This window comes from Pongo pygmaeus, chromosome 14 (genome assembly GCF_028885625.2).
Source record: "Pongo pygmaeus isolate AG05252 chromosome 14, NHGRI_mPonPyg2-v2.0_pri, whole genome shotgun sequence".
Lineage (NCBI taxonomy): Eukaryota > Metazoa > Chordata > Mammalia > Primates > Hominidae > Pongo > Pongo pygmaeus.
In genome coordinates, this window is record NC_072387.2 from 41,208,461 (window position 1) to 41,221,857 (window position 13,397).

Genomic DNA, 13,397 nt, shown 5'->3' on the forward strand with positions numbered 1-13,397 from the left:
CTCATTAATCAGTGAACTTGAGAGGACTGTATCTTGTTATGTTTGTGTTTCATACTGCATGGAATATATTAGGCACTCAGGAAATACTTCAATGAATGTTCATTCTGTTCCCCTCCTGATTGCCATAATGGCATCTAAGCCTCATTTAGGCATAAGAGTAATTTTGGTGAAGGATGAGACTTTTTGACTTATTTAAGTGCTAATTATCAAAGAAAGTGGGAGGCCTGCCTATTGGTTGATGGAATATCTTTGACTAGGTAAATTCTTTAAAACATTGTAGGCCAGGTGCGGTAGCTCACGTCTGTAATCCCAGCACTTTGGGAGGCTGAGGCGGGTGGATCATGAGGTCAGGAGATCAAGACCATCCTGGCTAACACGGTGAAATCCTGTCTCTACTAAAAATACAAAAATTTAGCCAGCTGTGGTGGCAGGCGCCTGTAGTCCCAGCTACTCGGGAGGCTGAGGCAGGATAATGGTGTGAACCCGGGAGGCGGAGCTTCCAGTGAGCTGAGATTGTGCCACTGCACTCCAGCCTGGGTGACAGAGTGAGACGCTGTCTCAAAAAAAAAAAACATTGTAACAGGTTGATCGTGCCATCTCCCTTGTTTAATACTCTCCTTGATAATGCTGGTTGTGCCTGGAGGATAAATGGGCAAGAAGCACATGGTTTTCCCTTCAAATCTATAGGTATCCAGAACAATTTATTTTAACTGATAAATTTAGACTTATCTTTATTGAATATTTCGTTGTGGTATTAATTAGTGAAAAGGGCCAAAAGCCATGAAGAGGGAAAGGATATGTGCATTGTTCATAGGATAATAGCCTTCTAAATACCTTTTTTCTCAGCTAGACTTAGAATTTGAGCTGTTTTTGTGTATTGGGATCATAATGTATATTTTTGATCATCATGCTATGTTGTATGGTTGCTTGGTTCATTCATATAAGAATTGAGCACTGAAAAATAATTGACTATATACATGTTCTTGGTAATATTAGAATATGATGTATCTTTAAATTCTCTTTGAAGAAGAGGGAATTAAGAGTTAGATACAACATAGGGAGTTAGAGATACAAAGTTTTTATAAACAAATTGAAGTCTTATTTATTTTTTGAGACAAAGTCTCCCTTTGTCACCCAGGCTGGAGTGCAGTGGTGCCATCATGGCTCATTGCAGCCTTGACCTGGGTTCCAACAGTCCTCCCACCTCAGCCTCCTGAGTAGGTGGGGCTACAGGCACATCCCACTATGCCTGGCCGATTTTTTTTTTTTTTAATTAGAGACAGGGTCTCACTATGTTGCCTAGGCTGGTCTCGAATTCCTGGTCTCAAGCCATCCTCCCACCTCGGCCTCCCAAAGTGTTAGGATTACAGACATGAGCCACCATGACTGGCCTGAAATCTTATAAGACTTGTAGAAGTCTTTTATTTCAATATGTAGTTGGTGGATGAATGAGATAAGAACTATTCTTAATATACTGTAATTAAGTGAAAGAAAAACCAAGGGAATAATTTGTTGCTATGAATGACAGACCATAGCAAAAGAAAAAGGACCACAAAGGAAAAAATTAATAATCTCTGCAGATTCATGATGTTTTCAACATTACCAGCTTCCTTTTGATTACAGTGCTGTGTTTATGTAAAATTAAAGAATGAACTTATTCTAAGATAATTAATGCCAGATGCACTGTAACAAATATACACTTGTTTAAAAAAAAAGTTGAATACATTTCTCTTATACTTCAACTCAGTCCCAGATGTACAGAATGGACCACTGGTAAGTATTTTTACATTCAGCATTTGATAAAGCCAGTATCATATATGCCTTTAATACATCTTAATTACTATTATTTGTACTAGTGTAAGTATGCTCAATATAGACCACAATTTAGAAAAAATTATGAGGGATGGGTCACAGTTTATCCATTTAATTCTGTCTTTGTCTTTTAATGTTTGGTTTCTTGAGCTGGCTGCAGTGGCTCACGCCTGTAATCCCAGCACTTTAGGAGGCTGAGGTGGGAAGATTGCTTGAGGCCAGGAGTTCGAGACCAGCCTGGGCAACATAGACCCTGTTTCTACAAAAAACAAAAATAAAAAATTAGCTAGGTGTGCCATTGTATGCCTGTAGTCCCAGCTACTCTGGAGGCTGAGGTGGGAGGATTGCTTGAGCCCAGTTGTTCGAGGCTTTGGTGAGCTGTGATTGCACCACTTCACTCCAACTTGGGCAACAGAGATCCTGTCTCTAAAAATGCATGAACAAAAATTTTCGTAGCTTGTTTTTCCTCACTAGTTTTAAGTCACAATATGTAGAGTATGATTAGCTTTTGTTTTCAGGCACAGGTGACAGGTTTAAGACATTAAAGCATTAAAGTTCTTTAAACATGTTGATTTTTCTCCCATACTTTACATGGTAGAAATATTTATGTGATAGTTGTGTGTTTTTTTTTTAATAAATGTAGTAATTATAAATTGATATTTAGTATCTGAGACTTAAGAAAATGTATAAAGGGAAGGAAAACACAAAACTAGGAAACTAGACTTTCCTTAATTTATATAATGGAAGCCTTTTTACATTATAAATAAAACTTTTTGTTTTTAAGTGGAGAGTACGCAAAGAAGCCATGATGGGACTTGCCCAAATTTATAAGAAATATGCTTTACAATCAGCAGCTGGAAAAGATGCTGCAAAACAGATAGCATGGATCAAAGACAAATTGCTACATATATATTATCAAAATAGTATTGATGATCGGTAAGTTAAGGACACTATAAATATTTGATGACTTTGAATGTTATATAACTTGATTTATTGTTTTATGCAAACTATTTTCTTTATGACCTTACACTCTTTCCTCAGTTTTTAGTACAAGGTAATGGTAGTGAGTGACTGGGCTCATTCCCACCCAAGCCATAAATGAAGCAGGAATGTACATATAACTTTAGGGATGGGTACAAGTTTTATGTTCCATTTTCGTATACTGTATTTGAACAGTAATATCTAAAAATAGGTATGTGTATAGTTACAATTTTAGTTCATAGGTAATTGTGTTACAAGGATCTTCATTAGTTTTTTTCAAATAAAACTTTAAAAACCTGTTGAATTTTAACATTTAAAAACAATTTCTACTGAAGGCTAAAAAACAGTTTATAAATTTATATAAAAAACACATTATCTGAATATAATCTTAATATTTTTTGCATTCCAGGCTAGGATTAGCTCTTGTATGGACTGCAGTCATTTATTAGTTAATAGAGCTCTAAATCCTGCTTATAGTCTGAAATGATTTGATAGGTTATTAGTGGAGACCAAATGATTTTGCCTGTAGCAGATCAGAATGAGAAAATTAAGAAGCAGGTCACACTAAAATTTTAAGAGGCATAGATACTAAAAACTGGATTATCTATGAAACTTTATAGTTGTTTTTATAAAATTGAAGTTGTTGTGCTTTTTGAGGGTATGGCATCAGTGCACAAAGAATTACATTATGATTTTGTAGGACTTTTTTTTAGTACTTTTAACCAGATCTGTTTTCATGATGATGCCTACGAAAATGCAAAAGAATCTTAAGAGTTTCTTTAGTTTTGACTTAGAAATTTAGAACTTGGCATTTGAAAGGACCTGGCATATTTTAAAACTCTGTATTATACAGATAAAGAAAAAATCCCTGGTACATAATGTGCCCAACATCCTGAAGCTGGTAGTTGTCTTAACTGGGTGTAGGGCTGTTTTCAGTACATCCAGCTAAATCCTGTTTTGGTTCCCTTCTATCTACAGATAGAAGGTTTTGATTTGGAAATCTCATTTCCACTCTGAGTGGCAGGAACTTCTTTAATATATGTTCTTTACATAGTTTTGGAATTTGATATACAACTTTAGAACATTACAAAAAAATCAATACAATGCCTTCTCTGCTTTTTTGTAGACTACTTGTTGAACGGATCTTTGCTCAATACATGGTTCCTCACAATTTAGAAACTACAGAACGGATGAAATGCTTATATTACTTGTATGCCACACTGGATTTAAATGCTGTGAAGTATGTTTCAAATATCAAACTCTGTTCTTTTCATCTTTTGCAATATATTGGATTTTATGGAAAAGAAACTACAAACACCTGTATTTTAAAATGTAATCTATGTAGTGTAAACATTGTTTAAAGGGTTATGTCATAGTACTTGGCTATTTTTTCAGAAAGTACCACTTTAAACATGAGATTAAGCCATTACAAGCAATTGAAAAATAGAGCTGATTGACATGAAATCTTTTAGGATTTGAGTTTTCTATTCGTATTGTTGGTGTCTCAAGAAACGTTGATGTACCTATTCTTTTTTGTTTGTTTTCCTTAAGGCATTAGAAACATTCATATTATGAAAATACTACCTTTTTATTCTCACTTGGTGTACTGATTTGCATTACGGTGGAGAGCAGTAGGCTGCAAATTTTGTGCTGCATAGCCTGAGCAGCACCGTGTTATAGTTTGACATGAGTAAGCACAAATATATTTTTATTACCGCATGTCATTCAGAAAGTACTTTTGGGTGTTTAGGTAAGGTGGCATTGGTGTGTTAGACATGGGAAAGACATTGCTAGTCTAATTGAATCATACTAAGGGTTAAGAAATCGAAGTCTTAGAGATTTGCTTTAGGTTTTAGGAAATGTAGACCCTTAGTATTCCAGCAAATGTAGTTTACAAATATTAAGGGTTAAATGTTGAGAAATTTGAGAGATCTAAGGGGCTGTATGTAATTTTCATTTGTACCACTGTTTAATGAGACTTTTGACTTCATTTCTTCCATGGAAATAATTATATTTTCTGTTTATGTTTTGTACAGAAATAGTGAGGAAAAGGTTGTAGGGGGAGAAATACACATTTTTTTTTCCTACCTGCTATATTTCAGGCACTGGAATTTGTATTATGTATAACTGCTTTTGTGCTACAGTGGAAAAGTAGGTTGCAAAGAGATCTGATTGCCCACAAAGCTTAAAATATTTACTGTCCGGCCTTTTACAGAAAAAGCTTGGCAACCCTGGTTTAAGTGATATTTTTCCTGTTTTACATGTGATGAAATGAATCACACAAATGTTAAGTTCCACAGAATAACACAAGGAGTAAGAGGGAGCCAGGATTTGCACTCAGTCCTGCTTGGTTCCAAAGCTTGTTCTTTTTCCACTACACGTAGTAAAATACATTACTCTCACATTTACGTTTTATTACTTGTAAACTTTTCTCTGGAATTGAAATACATCCTAAAATTGTTGGTTTGTCATAGCCTAATTGGTGGCTCTTTTTCTTATGGCAAAATTAATTGATGGCCTCTTAAATTGGATGAAATATGGTATTTGTATCATATTTGAAACTACCTATTGGAAATCATAGTAAATCTAGACTTCTCTACTCAGCCCAACTATCATTCAAGAGTAAAAATGAAATGTCACTTATAAGCAAAAATGAAGAATTTGCCAGTCCTACTTGAAAAGGTTATTAAAGAATAACCTTGTTTTGGTAAGAAAGGAAATTAAATCTATAAAGAAGTAATAAGATTCAAGAATTTGAAACACTTCTGTAAATATAAATAATAAAGGACTGTAAAAACAGTAATAATACAGTTTTATTTGCAAGAGGTGGGAGTGTGGATTAAAAAGTAGGTAGCATGTAGGCTAATATTTAGCCAGTACCATACAGCACTGCAGTACTATGTGAGATTTCCTGAATGTCCCTGGAATCCTCCTTCCTATGGTCCTGCCATGCCTGGGCAGGGCTGGAATGTCTCCAGGACCTTCTTGCACTGCCCATGATTCTGACTGATTGATGCCTGATGCCTTTGTGAAAAATTTTGACTGCAGGTGGGTCCTATCAGATAACAGCATGTAAGGTAATAGGTAAGTAATGAGTATGAAGGTGTTCCAAGGTTCTTTTATCATGTTAGTGAGGGCAGACATGTTGACTAACTATGTTATAAGTGGGCATTTAACAGTCACCTCTGAAAGCAGTTAAAATGTATAGCTTCCAAACACAGAGGAACAAAAAATAATTAATGAAAACTTTAATACCAGAAACAAAATAGAAAACAAGAAAAATAACAATAAATACACAAAGTATAGTTGTTATAAAACTAAACATGTCAGATATCACTCATCACTTAAATGATAAGTATATTTGATTGAATTCAAAAGTGAAACAGTGCCATTCACAAGAGATATATTGAAAAATGATGCCATTGAAAAATTGAAAGTAAATTCCAATCTGGACCAATACTCAAAAGGAAAGGCTTTGATTCTACAGAAATGATTGGTGAATGAATGGATATTTATCTGTTTTAAGATAAAATATTTAGGGTACATATATATCATTTTTTAGATGATTTTCACTTTAACCAGCTTTTTGTAATTAGCTGACCAACTATTATACTTACCAGTATTTTAGTACTTTATGTTTATCTGTGGTTGTTTTCTCCAAAATCCATTACCTTTTTTATTATGTAATAATAAAGAAATCATGTATATGTGTTATGAAGCATAGTAATAAAGTAAAAATACCTATGAATCTATTACCCAACTTGTAAACTTTTCTCCCATCCATCTTCCTCCCAGAGGTAACCTCTACCCTTGTTTCTTGTTTCCTGTAAAAAATTTTTTTAACATATATATGTATATGTATGTGTATATATGTGTATCCCTCAGTAATATATTTTTGCTTGTTTTTGAACTTTATGAAAGAAACAATTGTGTATACAGTGTTGTGTGTCTTTTTTTCTATTCTATTTCCAAGATTCAGTCATAATATTATACATAGCTGTACCTCATTCATTTCACTGTGCTATAGAATTGCACTATGTCATTAGTCCATAATTTTATTCCATTATTTTGATATCCGAAATTTGAGTCAATGCAGAAAATGGATGTCTGTATTACTTCCTTTTTTTATTTTTTTTTACTATTTCAAATAGTGCTACTGTAAATACTTTTCAATTTAATATACACATGCAAGAGTTTCTCTAAGGTATGAATATGAGTTATTCTGAAATTTAGCTACTTATTGAAATCACCCTGGGAGGTTTAAACAATTGACAACTAAGTCCCTCCTTCAGAGATACTTACTTAACTTGTCTGGAGTGTAGTCTGGGCATTTTGATTTTTAGAAAAGCCTTCCAGGAGATTTTAATGGGCAACCAAGGTTCATAATCACTAGTATATAGCTAGGAGTGGAGTTTCTATGTGCCTTTTCATCATTGTAAACTAGTGTCAAATTGTTTTCCAACATGATTATACTAGTTTATACTCCTACCAGTGGTTTACGGATTTCTACATCCTCCTGTGGATTATCAGACATTTAAATTTTTCCTAATCTTTTGAATATCAAATTTTCTTATCTTTAATTTTCCTGAATGCAGATAATATTGATCTTTTATAGTTTTATGGTCCATTAATGTTCTGATTTCACCACACTCCCTACTACTATGTATTGCAACACCTGTTCCTCTTTATTCATTTATATTACATTCTAGTTCTGAAGTCATTTGAATATATGACTTCGACTTAGTTTGAAAGGGACTTAAAAATAGCTGCTTGTCAGGCATGTTCCTGGTAAGAACTTGTTTGGTTAGGATTCCTTTTATTTGTTGAAAGAGCCATATATTTTATTCTCTGACTACTTTTCTTTGGGGAAGACAAAGTATTTCTTAGATTTCAGACTTTTTATGTGAATCAGTTTTTGAATAAGCTCCTAAGTAAACTAAATACCTTGATTATTGAAAAAGAGAACAGTGTGTACTTCCACCTCTCACAAGTTCCCCAGAACTCCTATTAGTGACAGTAGTAGAAGATGGTATTGGAGTCTTTGTTATGTTCTTCTCTTTTATTAAACAAGTTTGCGTCTAGATAGTTTTTTTTTTTTTTTTTTTTTTTTGAGATAGAGTCCGATGGGTGATTTGTCAGTTGGGAGCTAAAGGCTGGAGGACAGGTCCTCTTCAACATTTGGACAGGCCACTGACTGAAACCTGATGGTAGCTGTCTTTTTCTTTGAGTTGCTGCAAACTTGTGGTTTGGTAACAAGGAGATCTGTGGGAACTGATTGTCTATTTAAGATGTCAGCTAACAAATATAAGAATATCCAGGCTCTTACTGGAGTTTTTACGTTGGCTTAGCAACAGAACTGCAATTCAGACTAATATTAAATAGAGATTTTTCCTATTGTAATACCGCTTCTCCTAGTATAACTTTTTTCCCTTTTTTAGAGAATTATTTATAAAGGCAATAAACAGGCACAGATTGCCTTGCTGGTTAATACAATTCTATTAAAATACTTGAAAGGATAGTTCCTATAAACATGTTATAATACAAGTTCTTAGAGATGGTCACTTTTTGATTTAAGCTATAGCCATAACAGTTTATAATGGGCTTTAAAATAGCTTGACATTTCATCTTTAATGAGTAAAGTAATTTCCCTTTTATTTTAAGTGAAAGCAAGCTTCAAAATCTAGGCCTTTCAGAAGTTAGAATGATTAAGTGTATAGGAAAGAGAGAATACATTGACTTTGGAGTTCAGAAGTAATTTTACAAATCACTACCCCGTTTCTTTGAAAATTATTTTAATCATACAACTCCTGTTAGATTTTTAGTCCTCTGGAGTATGAACATTTTGCTTTCAATGTTTATGTTCTTAAACTGTGCTTATGAAGATTTATACAACTTAGTAACTTGAAATTAGTAAAGTATAGCTATTTAAAATATAACTTCTAAGATGAAAATGTCCTAATAATGTTGCTTTGCCAGTACCATTTTGACGTGACTACTATAAAGGAATTCAAGTGTCCCAAATTTGAACTGGTTTATCTCCTTTAAAAAATCCAAAGGCATTTTTCAAACATATTGTTAAAGGGGAGAATTAAAATATTAAACGATGTTGTCTATTAAAAGAAAAAGAGTTTCTTATATGCCTCTGTGTTACTGCCTTTTGGCAGCGCTTCATATGTATGGTAATAGAGGTTAATAGAAATGTAGAATAATTGAAAACAAACTGATGAAAAGTTTTCCTTGTTTTTGGAGATTTCTTTAAAAATTTTTAATTGTGTGGCTCTAATCTGTAACCAAGTATTTCGTTAATTATTCTCTATATGTTAATATAATATTATTTATATACTATAATATATTAAACAATATTATAATACAGTATTGTTGCTTATATATTGAGTACCTGTATGATTTTTTTTAGATTTAAATTTCTGCCTGAGAACAATACAACTATTAAGAGAACATCAGAGTTTTTGACATATAAAAATATTCACTTATAAATAATTCCAGACTCTTTACAATTTAAATAAGATTTGTCTTAAGAAAAAGTATCCCCATTCTCTCGTAACTAATTCTTCTTTTTATGTTTTTGATTCCATTTCATCCTGCCTGCTACAACACCTTACGCTGTCAGTTATTCCTTTATTTCTCAAATTTATAATGTCTCCAGTTAATTCCTACCCTAATTCGACCACTAATTATTTCTTTTGATCCTGCTGTGTTATATTTGATTCCATTCTTTCCCTCTACACATTATCAGTTGCTTAGTCCTGTGAATTTCATCTCATCTCTGTCATCTCCTTTTATAATTTGAACCTTAAATTATATGGTAGTAATATTCTAGAAAGATTTTTATTCTGTTTTGTTATTTAAATGTGTATGTTTGTGTTTTTCAGAGCATTGAATGAAATGTGGAAATGTCAAAATCTGCTCCGACATCAAGTAAAGGATTTGCTTGACTTGATTAAGCAACCCAAAGTAAGTAAGAATTTTTTCCTTCAATGTTTTTTAAAACACATGTATTTTAATTACTATTTACCATTGCTGCTATGTGTTAAACAATTCTTTCTGTTTGCAAAAGTTCTGATTGTAGAAGTTAGGATTCCTTGCTTAGAAAACTCTTAATTTTAAGAACCTTATTAGATAGAAAGTGATAAATGTTTATATCTGCAAAAGGTAATATCCAGCATTACAGAGAGTGTGGGTCTATGTACTCAAAGTTTTTTGGTAGCTTTAAAATAAAGACGTAACAATAACTCAGCATTATTGAAAGCAAAGAAAATTGAAAGAAATTACACTTTATGTTGCCATTCTAAGATCTTCCCTACTTTTTTGTATATTCTTGTGGTTTCAGAAAGTTTCAATAATTATGTAATTATAGTTAGGTGTCTTGATGTTTTTACTTAAAATTAATATTTATGGAGATTTTAATGTACTACCTAGTATTTATAATGTAATGATGGTATTCATCCATTGGATGTATCGTATTTTATCTTTTATCAATCATTTAGAATGATTCTAGAGTTTTTTTTTTTCATTGAAATGCTGTATGTAGACATTGTAAAAGGCATAATTCATCTAAAAAGCAGTGTGCCTGGTCATTTTAAATTGCCTTCAGGGAAGACAAGAGTATTCTTTTTTCTTTTTCAGTTTAGAGTGCTCTTTCTCAATCTCTCTTCCACACATACACTTCATAGGACAGAGGTCAATGGAGCAGTGTTGTTTTCATCTAAGGGGTGAAAACTTTCACCTTTTCTCTAGGCATAAATTCAGCAATTGCTCTACAAATCAAAAAACTCACACCATTTGTCTGAGTAGTTTATAGTGACCCTCACTATTTTTTTAAACCTTCAGATCACTAGTAATAAGACATTTTGTACCACCTTTTTTGCCTAATTGAAGCTTACATTTGAGTAGTATTTTTGTTTTATAGGTTAACAATGACCTCTGTGTTTTATTGAACATAACCTTTTTTCTGTGATTATTGAGTATATCGAACCTGTTAAAATACGTTTTCCTTGAAAATAAATGACTTAAAACTAATTTAGTGATTTTGCTGTCCTTTTTCTTAAACCCTGTTAAATTAGTATATGTTAGCCAATAAGCCTGTTTCAATTAGTGTCATAATGTGGTAAGTTAGTGTGTTTTTGTTAATAATCTCTGGATAAAGTGCCTCTCTTTGCTACTTGGAGCTCTGTATATTTACCTCCTTCTGGCCAAAGATGTAAGAGTGTTTATTAAAATTTTAAGATGTTCTTACTTACATGTATATAAAATTATTTGTGTTTAGGCATTATCGAAATCATAATAGCATCCAGGTAGTATGTTAAGTGTATAAATCATATGTTGAATAGCATGATGTGTGAGATTGTAATCAAATATAACTTTGTTTTTGATTCTCACTGTTCCTCTAAAATTTATGTATTTAGTTGGAGCTTCTTCATTTTGCCTGTTGTTAAAAATTGGGAGGGTCTTAGACGTTCCTGCTGAGTCATACATGAAATCACTAAATACAGTCTCAATTCAGCTAGAATGTTTTAGTTCTCTTCTACAGTGTGGAATTTTCTTTTTGCTTGTCTTAAAATAATTACCCAGTTATCCACATTAAAGATGGAGTTCTCATTCATGTGTGATGGGTTTGAAAAAGTAACAGAATGGAGGAGGATAGCCCAGCACCGCTTCATTCCCCCCAAATAAAACAGCAACAATAGAAATCTTACATGTTTCTAGACAGCTGTTAGATGCTTTAAATTCCAAATAGTAGGGAATTAATTCTTGAACTTTATTGCGCTTTAACTCTCAGTTCCTCTTAGCAAGCTCATTCTCAATAGGGATGGTCTTTTTGTGTATTTATTTGATTTATTGCTTTCAGTTCAATGTTTATTTAGCTCAGTACTTTAAATACACTTGCTCAATGACTTTTTTTTTTCTGTTTTTTAAAATAACACTACTCTGATGCAGTGAATAATTAGCACTCTAAGAAACGTCTTTTATACATGTGACTTTACATGCAGTAGTACATGAATGTATTACATACGGTATAATGTAGTGAATTAATTCACTGAAATAACACTTCCCTGATGCAACCCATAACTAACACTCTTAGAAACATCTTTTTTACATGTCAGTCACATCTTAATTGTCTTTCTCCAGTGTCTTCCCCATAAGCTTCATGACTATGCCTTATAATTCTCAGGTCTAAACATTGTAGGAGTTTTCCCTGTTCTTTCAGCTCTTAAAAAAAAAAAACAAAAACCCCAAAATGTGTACCTGTTACAAAATGTAGTGCAGCTGTCTGATTTCTGTTTGGAGGCTAACACAACAGGGTGAGGTAAGACGTGATGAAAGTAGAGGAGGAGTTTACTTCTACCTCCTGTCCAGTTTATCTAGAGTTTAATAAAAATAGATGAAGAAGGTGACAGTAGTGGTAAGAGCATGGGTCTGCAGCATTTAGTGGGTTATGCTTGTCTAATTTTTTGCAGAATGTGATGAAGTTTTCTTGTCAGGGAATTTTAATTTTGCATTTTTTTGTGTGATTTACAGACAGATGCCAGTGTCAAGGCCATATTTTCAAAAGTGATGGTTATTACAAGTAAGTTATTTTAAAATCTGTATAAAATGTAATTTTAATTGGAACATTTTTTGTAATTTTAAGTGTTTCATGCAGTTTTGTTATAGGCTATGATAATATAGGAATTTTAAATTTTCTTTAGTGTCTTACATGAGCTAGAGCTGGAGAAAGGATTTAGTACATAAATTTATTTTTAAGAATTTATTGAAATCATCATGTAAACTTGTAAAAACTGAATCTGTGTTTGGTATTGCTTGCTCTAATGTGACTAACTGAAGCTAATTCACTCCAAGCCAGAATATAAAGGATATACCTAATAACTACATACATAACAGCTTCTTTGAAAAAATATTAATTTGCTTTTTTGCTTTAGGTGATGTTAAGTAAAATGGTATTTCATTTGACAGTAAATACAAAAGGATTATGTGGAACATCTCCTTTGTTCAGTGGAAAAGTGGGGAAAAGTTGCTGTTTTTGCAGATCATTTGCTTTTCCTCCCACCTCAGAGGTCACTGTGTATAGCAAATGGATAGAGGGATAATCAGAAACACCTGGAGGAATACTTCTGCTGAGCTTCCACTTGGTGCTAATGAAGAGATCTTAAGATGGATCTGAGACGCTAAATATTCCAAGATGTGTATGAAAGTAATGTTAAGACACTGAAGATAACAGTAAACCTAACTCACTGGTTTTTGGATTAAGTAATGGGAATATTAGAATGAGTAGAACTTTAAGACCAAAATGTTCTTCTGTCCTGGGAAAACTACTTTCCAGTCCCCTGGATAACTTGCTAAAGCAAGTTGTTTTGTGCTATTCCTTTAAAAAAAAATTAATTTGGTGTTTAGGGATGAGATCTTGCTCTTTTGCCCAGGGCTGGAGTTGCAGTGGCACAATCATAGCTCAAAGCTATCTTGACCTCCTGGGCTCAAGCCATCCTCCTACCTCAGCCTCCTGAGTAGTTGGGGCTCCATGCATGTATTAACACACCCAGCTAATTTAAAAAATATATTTTTTAAGAGACTAGGTCTTCCTATGTTGC

The 13,397-nt window shown here is 33.1% G+C and overlaps 1 protein-coding gene across 7 annotated transcripts in view; it reads left to right on the top strand.

Moving 5' to 3' along the window:
• PDS5B (PDS5 cohesin associated factor B) overlaps nt 1–13,397 on the top strand; it is a 186,831-nt gene that overhangs the window by 98,363 nt on the left and 75,071 nt on the right. For all 7 annotated transcript variants that reach the window (XM_054446092.2, XM_063650750.1, XM_054446098.2 and 4 more), the window contains exons 12-15: nt 2,597–2,748; nt 3,920–4,033; nt 9,684–9,765; nt 12,331–12,379. In XM_054446092.2, the coding sequence (XP_054302067.1) occupies nt 2,597–2,748; nt 3,920–4,033; nt 9,684–9,765; nt 12,331–12,379 (397 nt within the window). The remainder of the gene's footprint in view (nt 1–2,596; nt 2,749–3,919; nt 4,034–9,683; nt 9,766–12,330; nt 12,380–13,397) is intronic.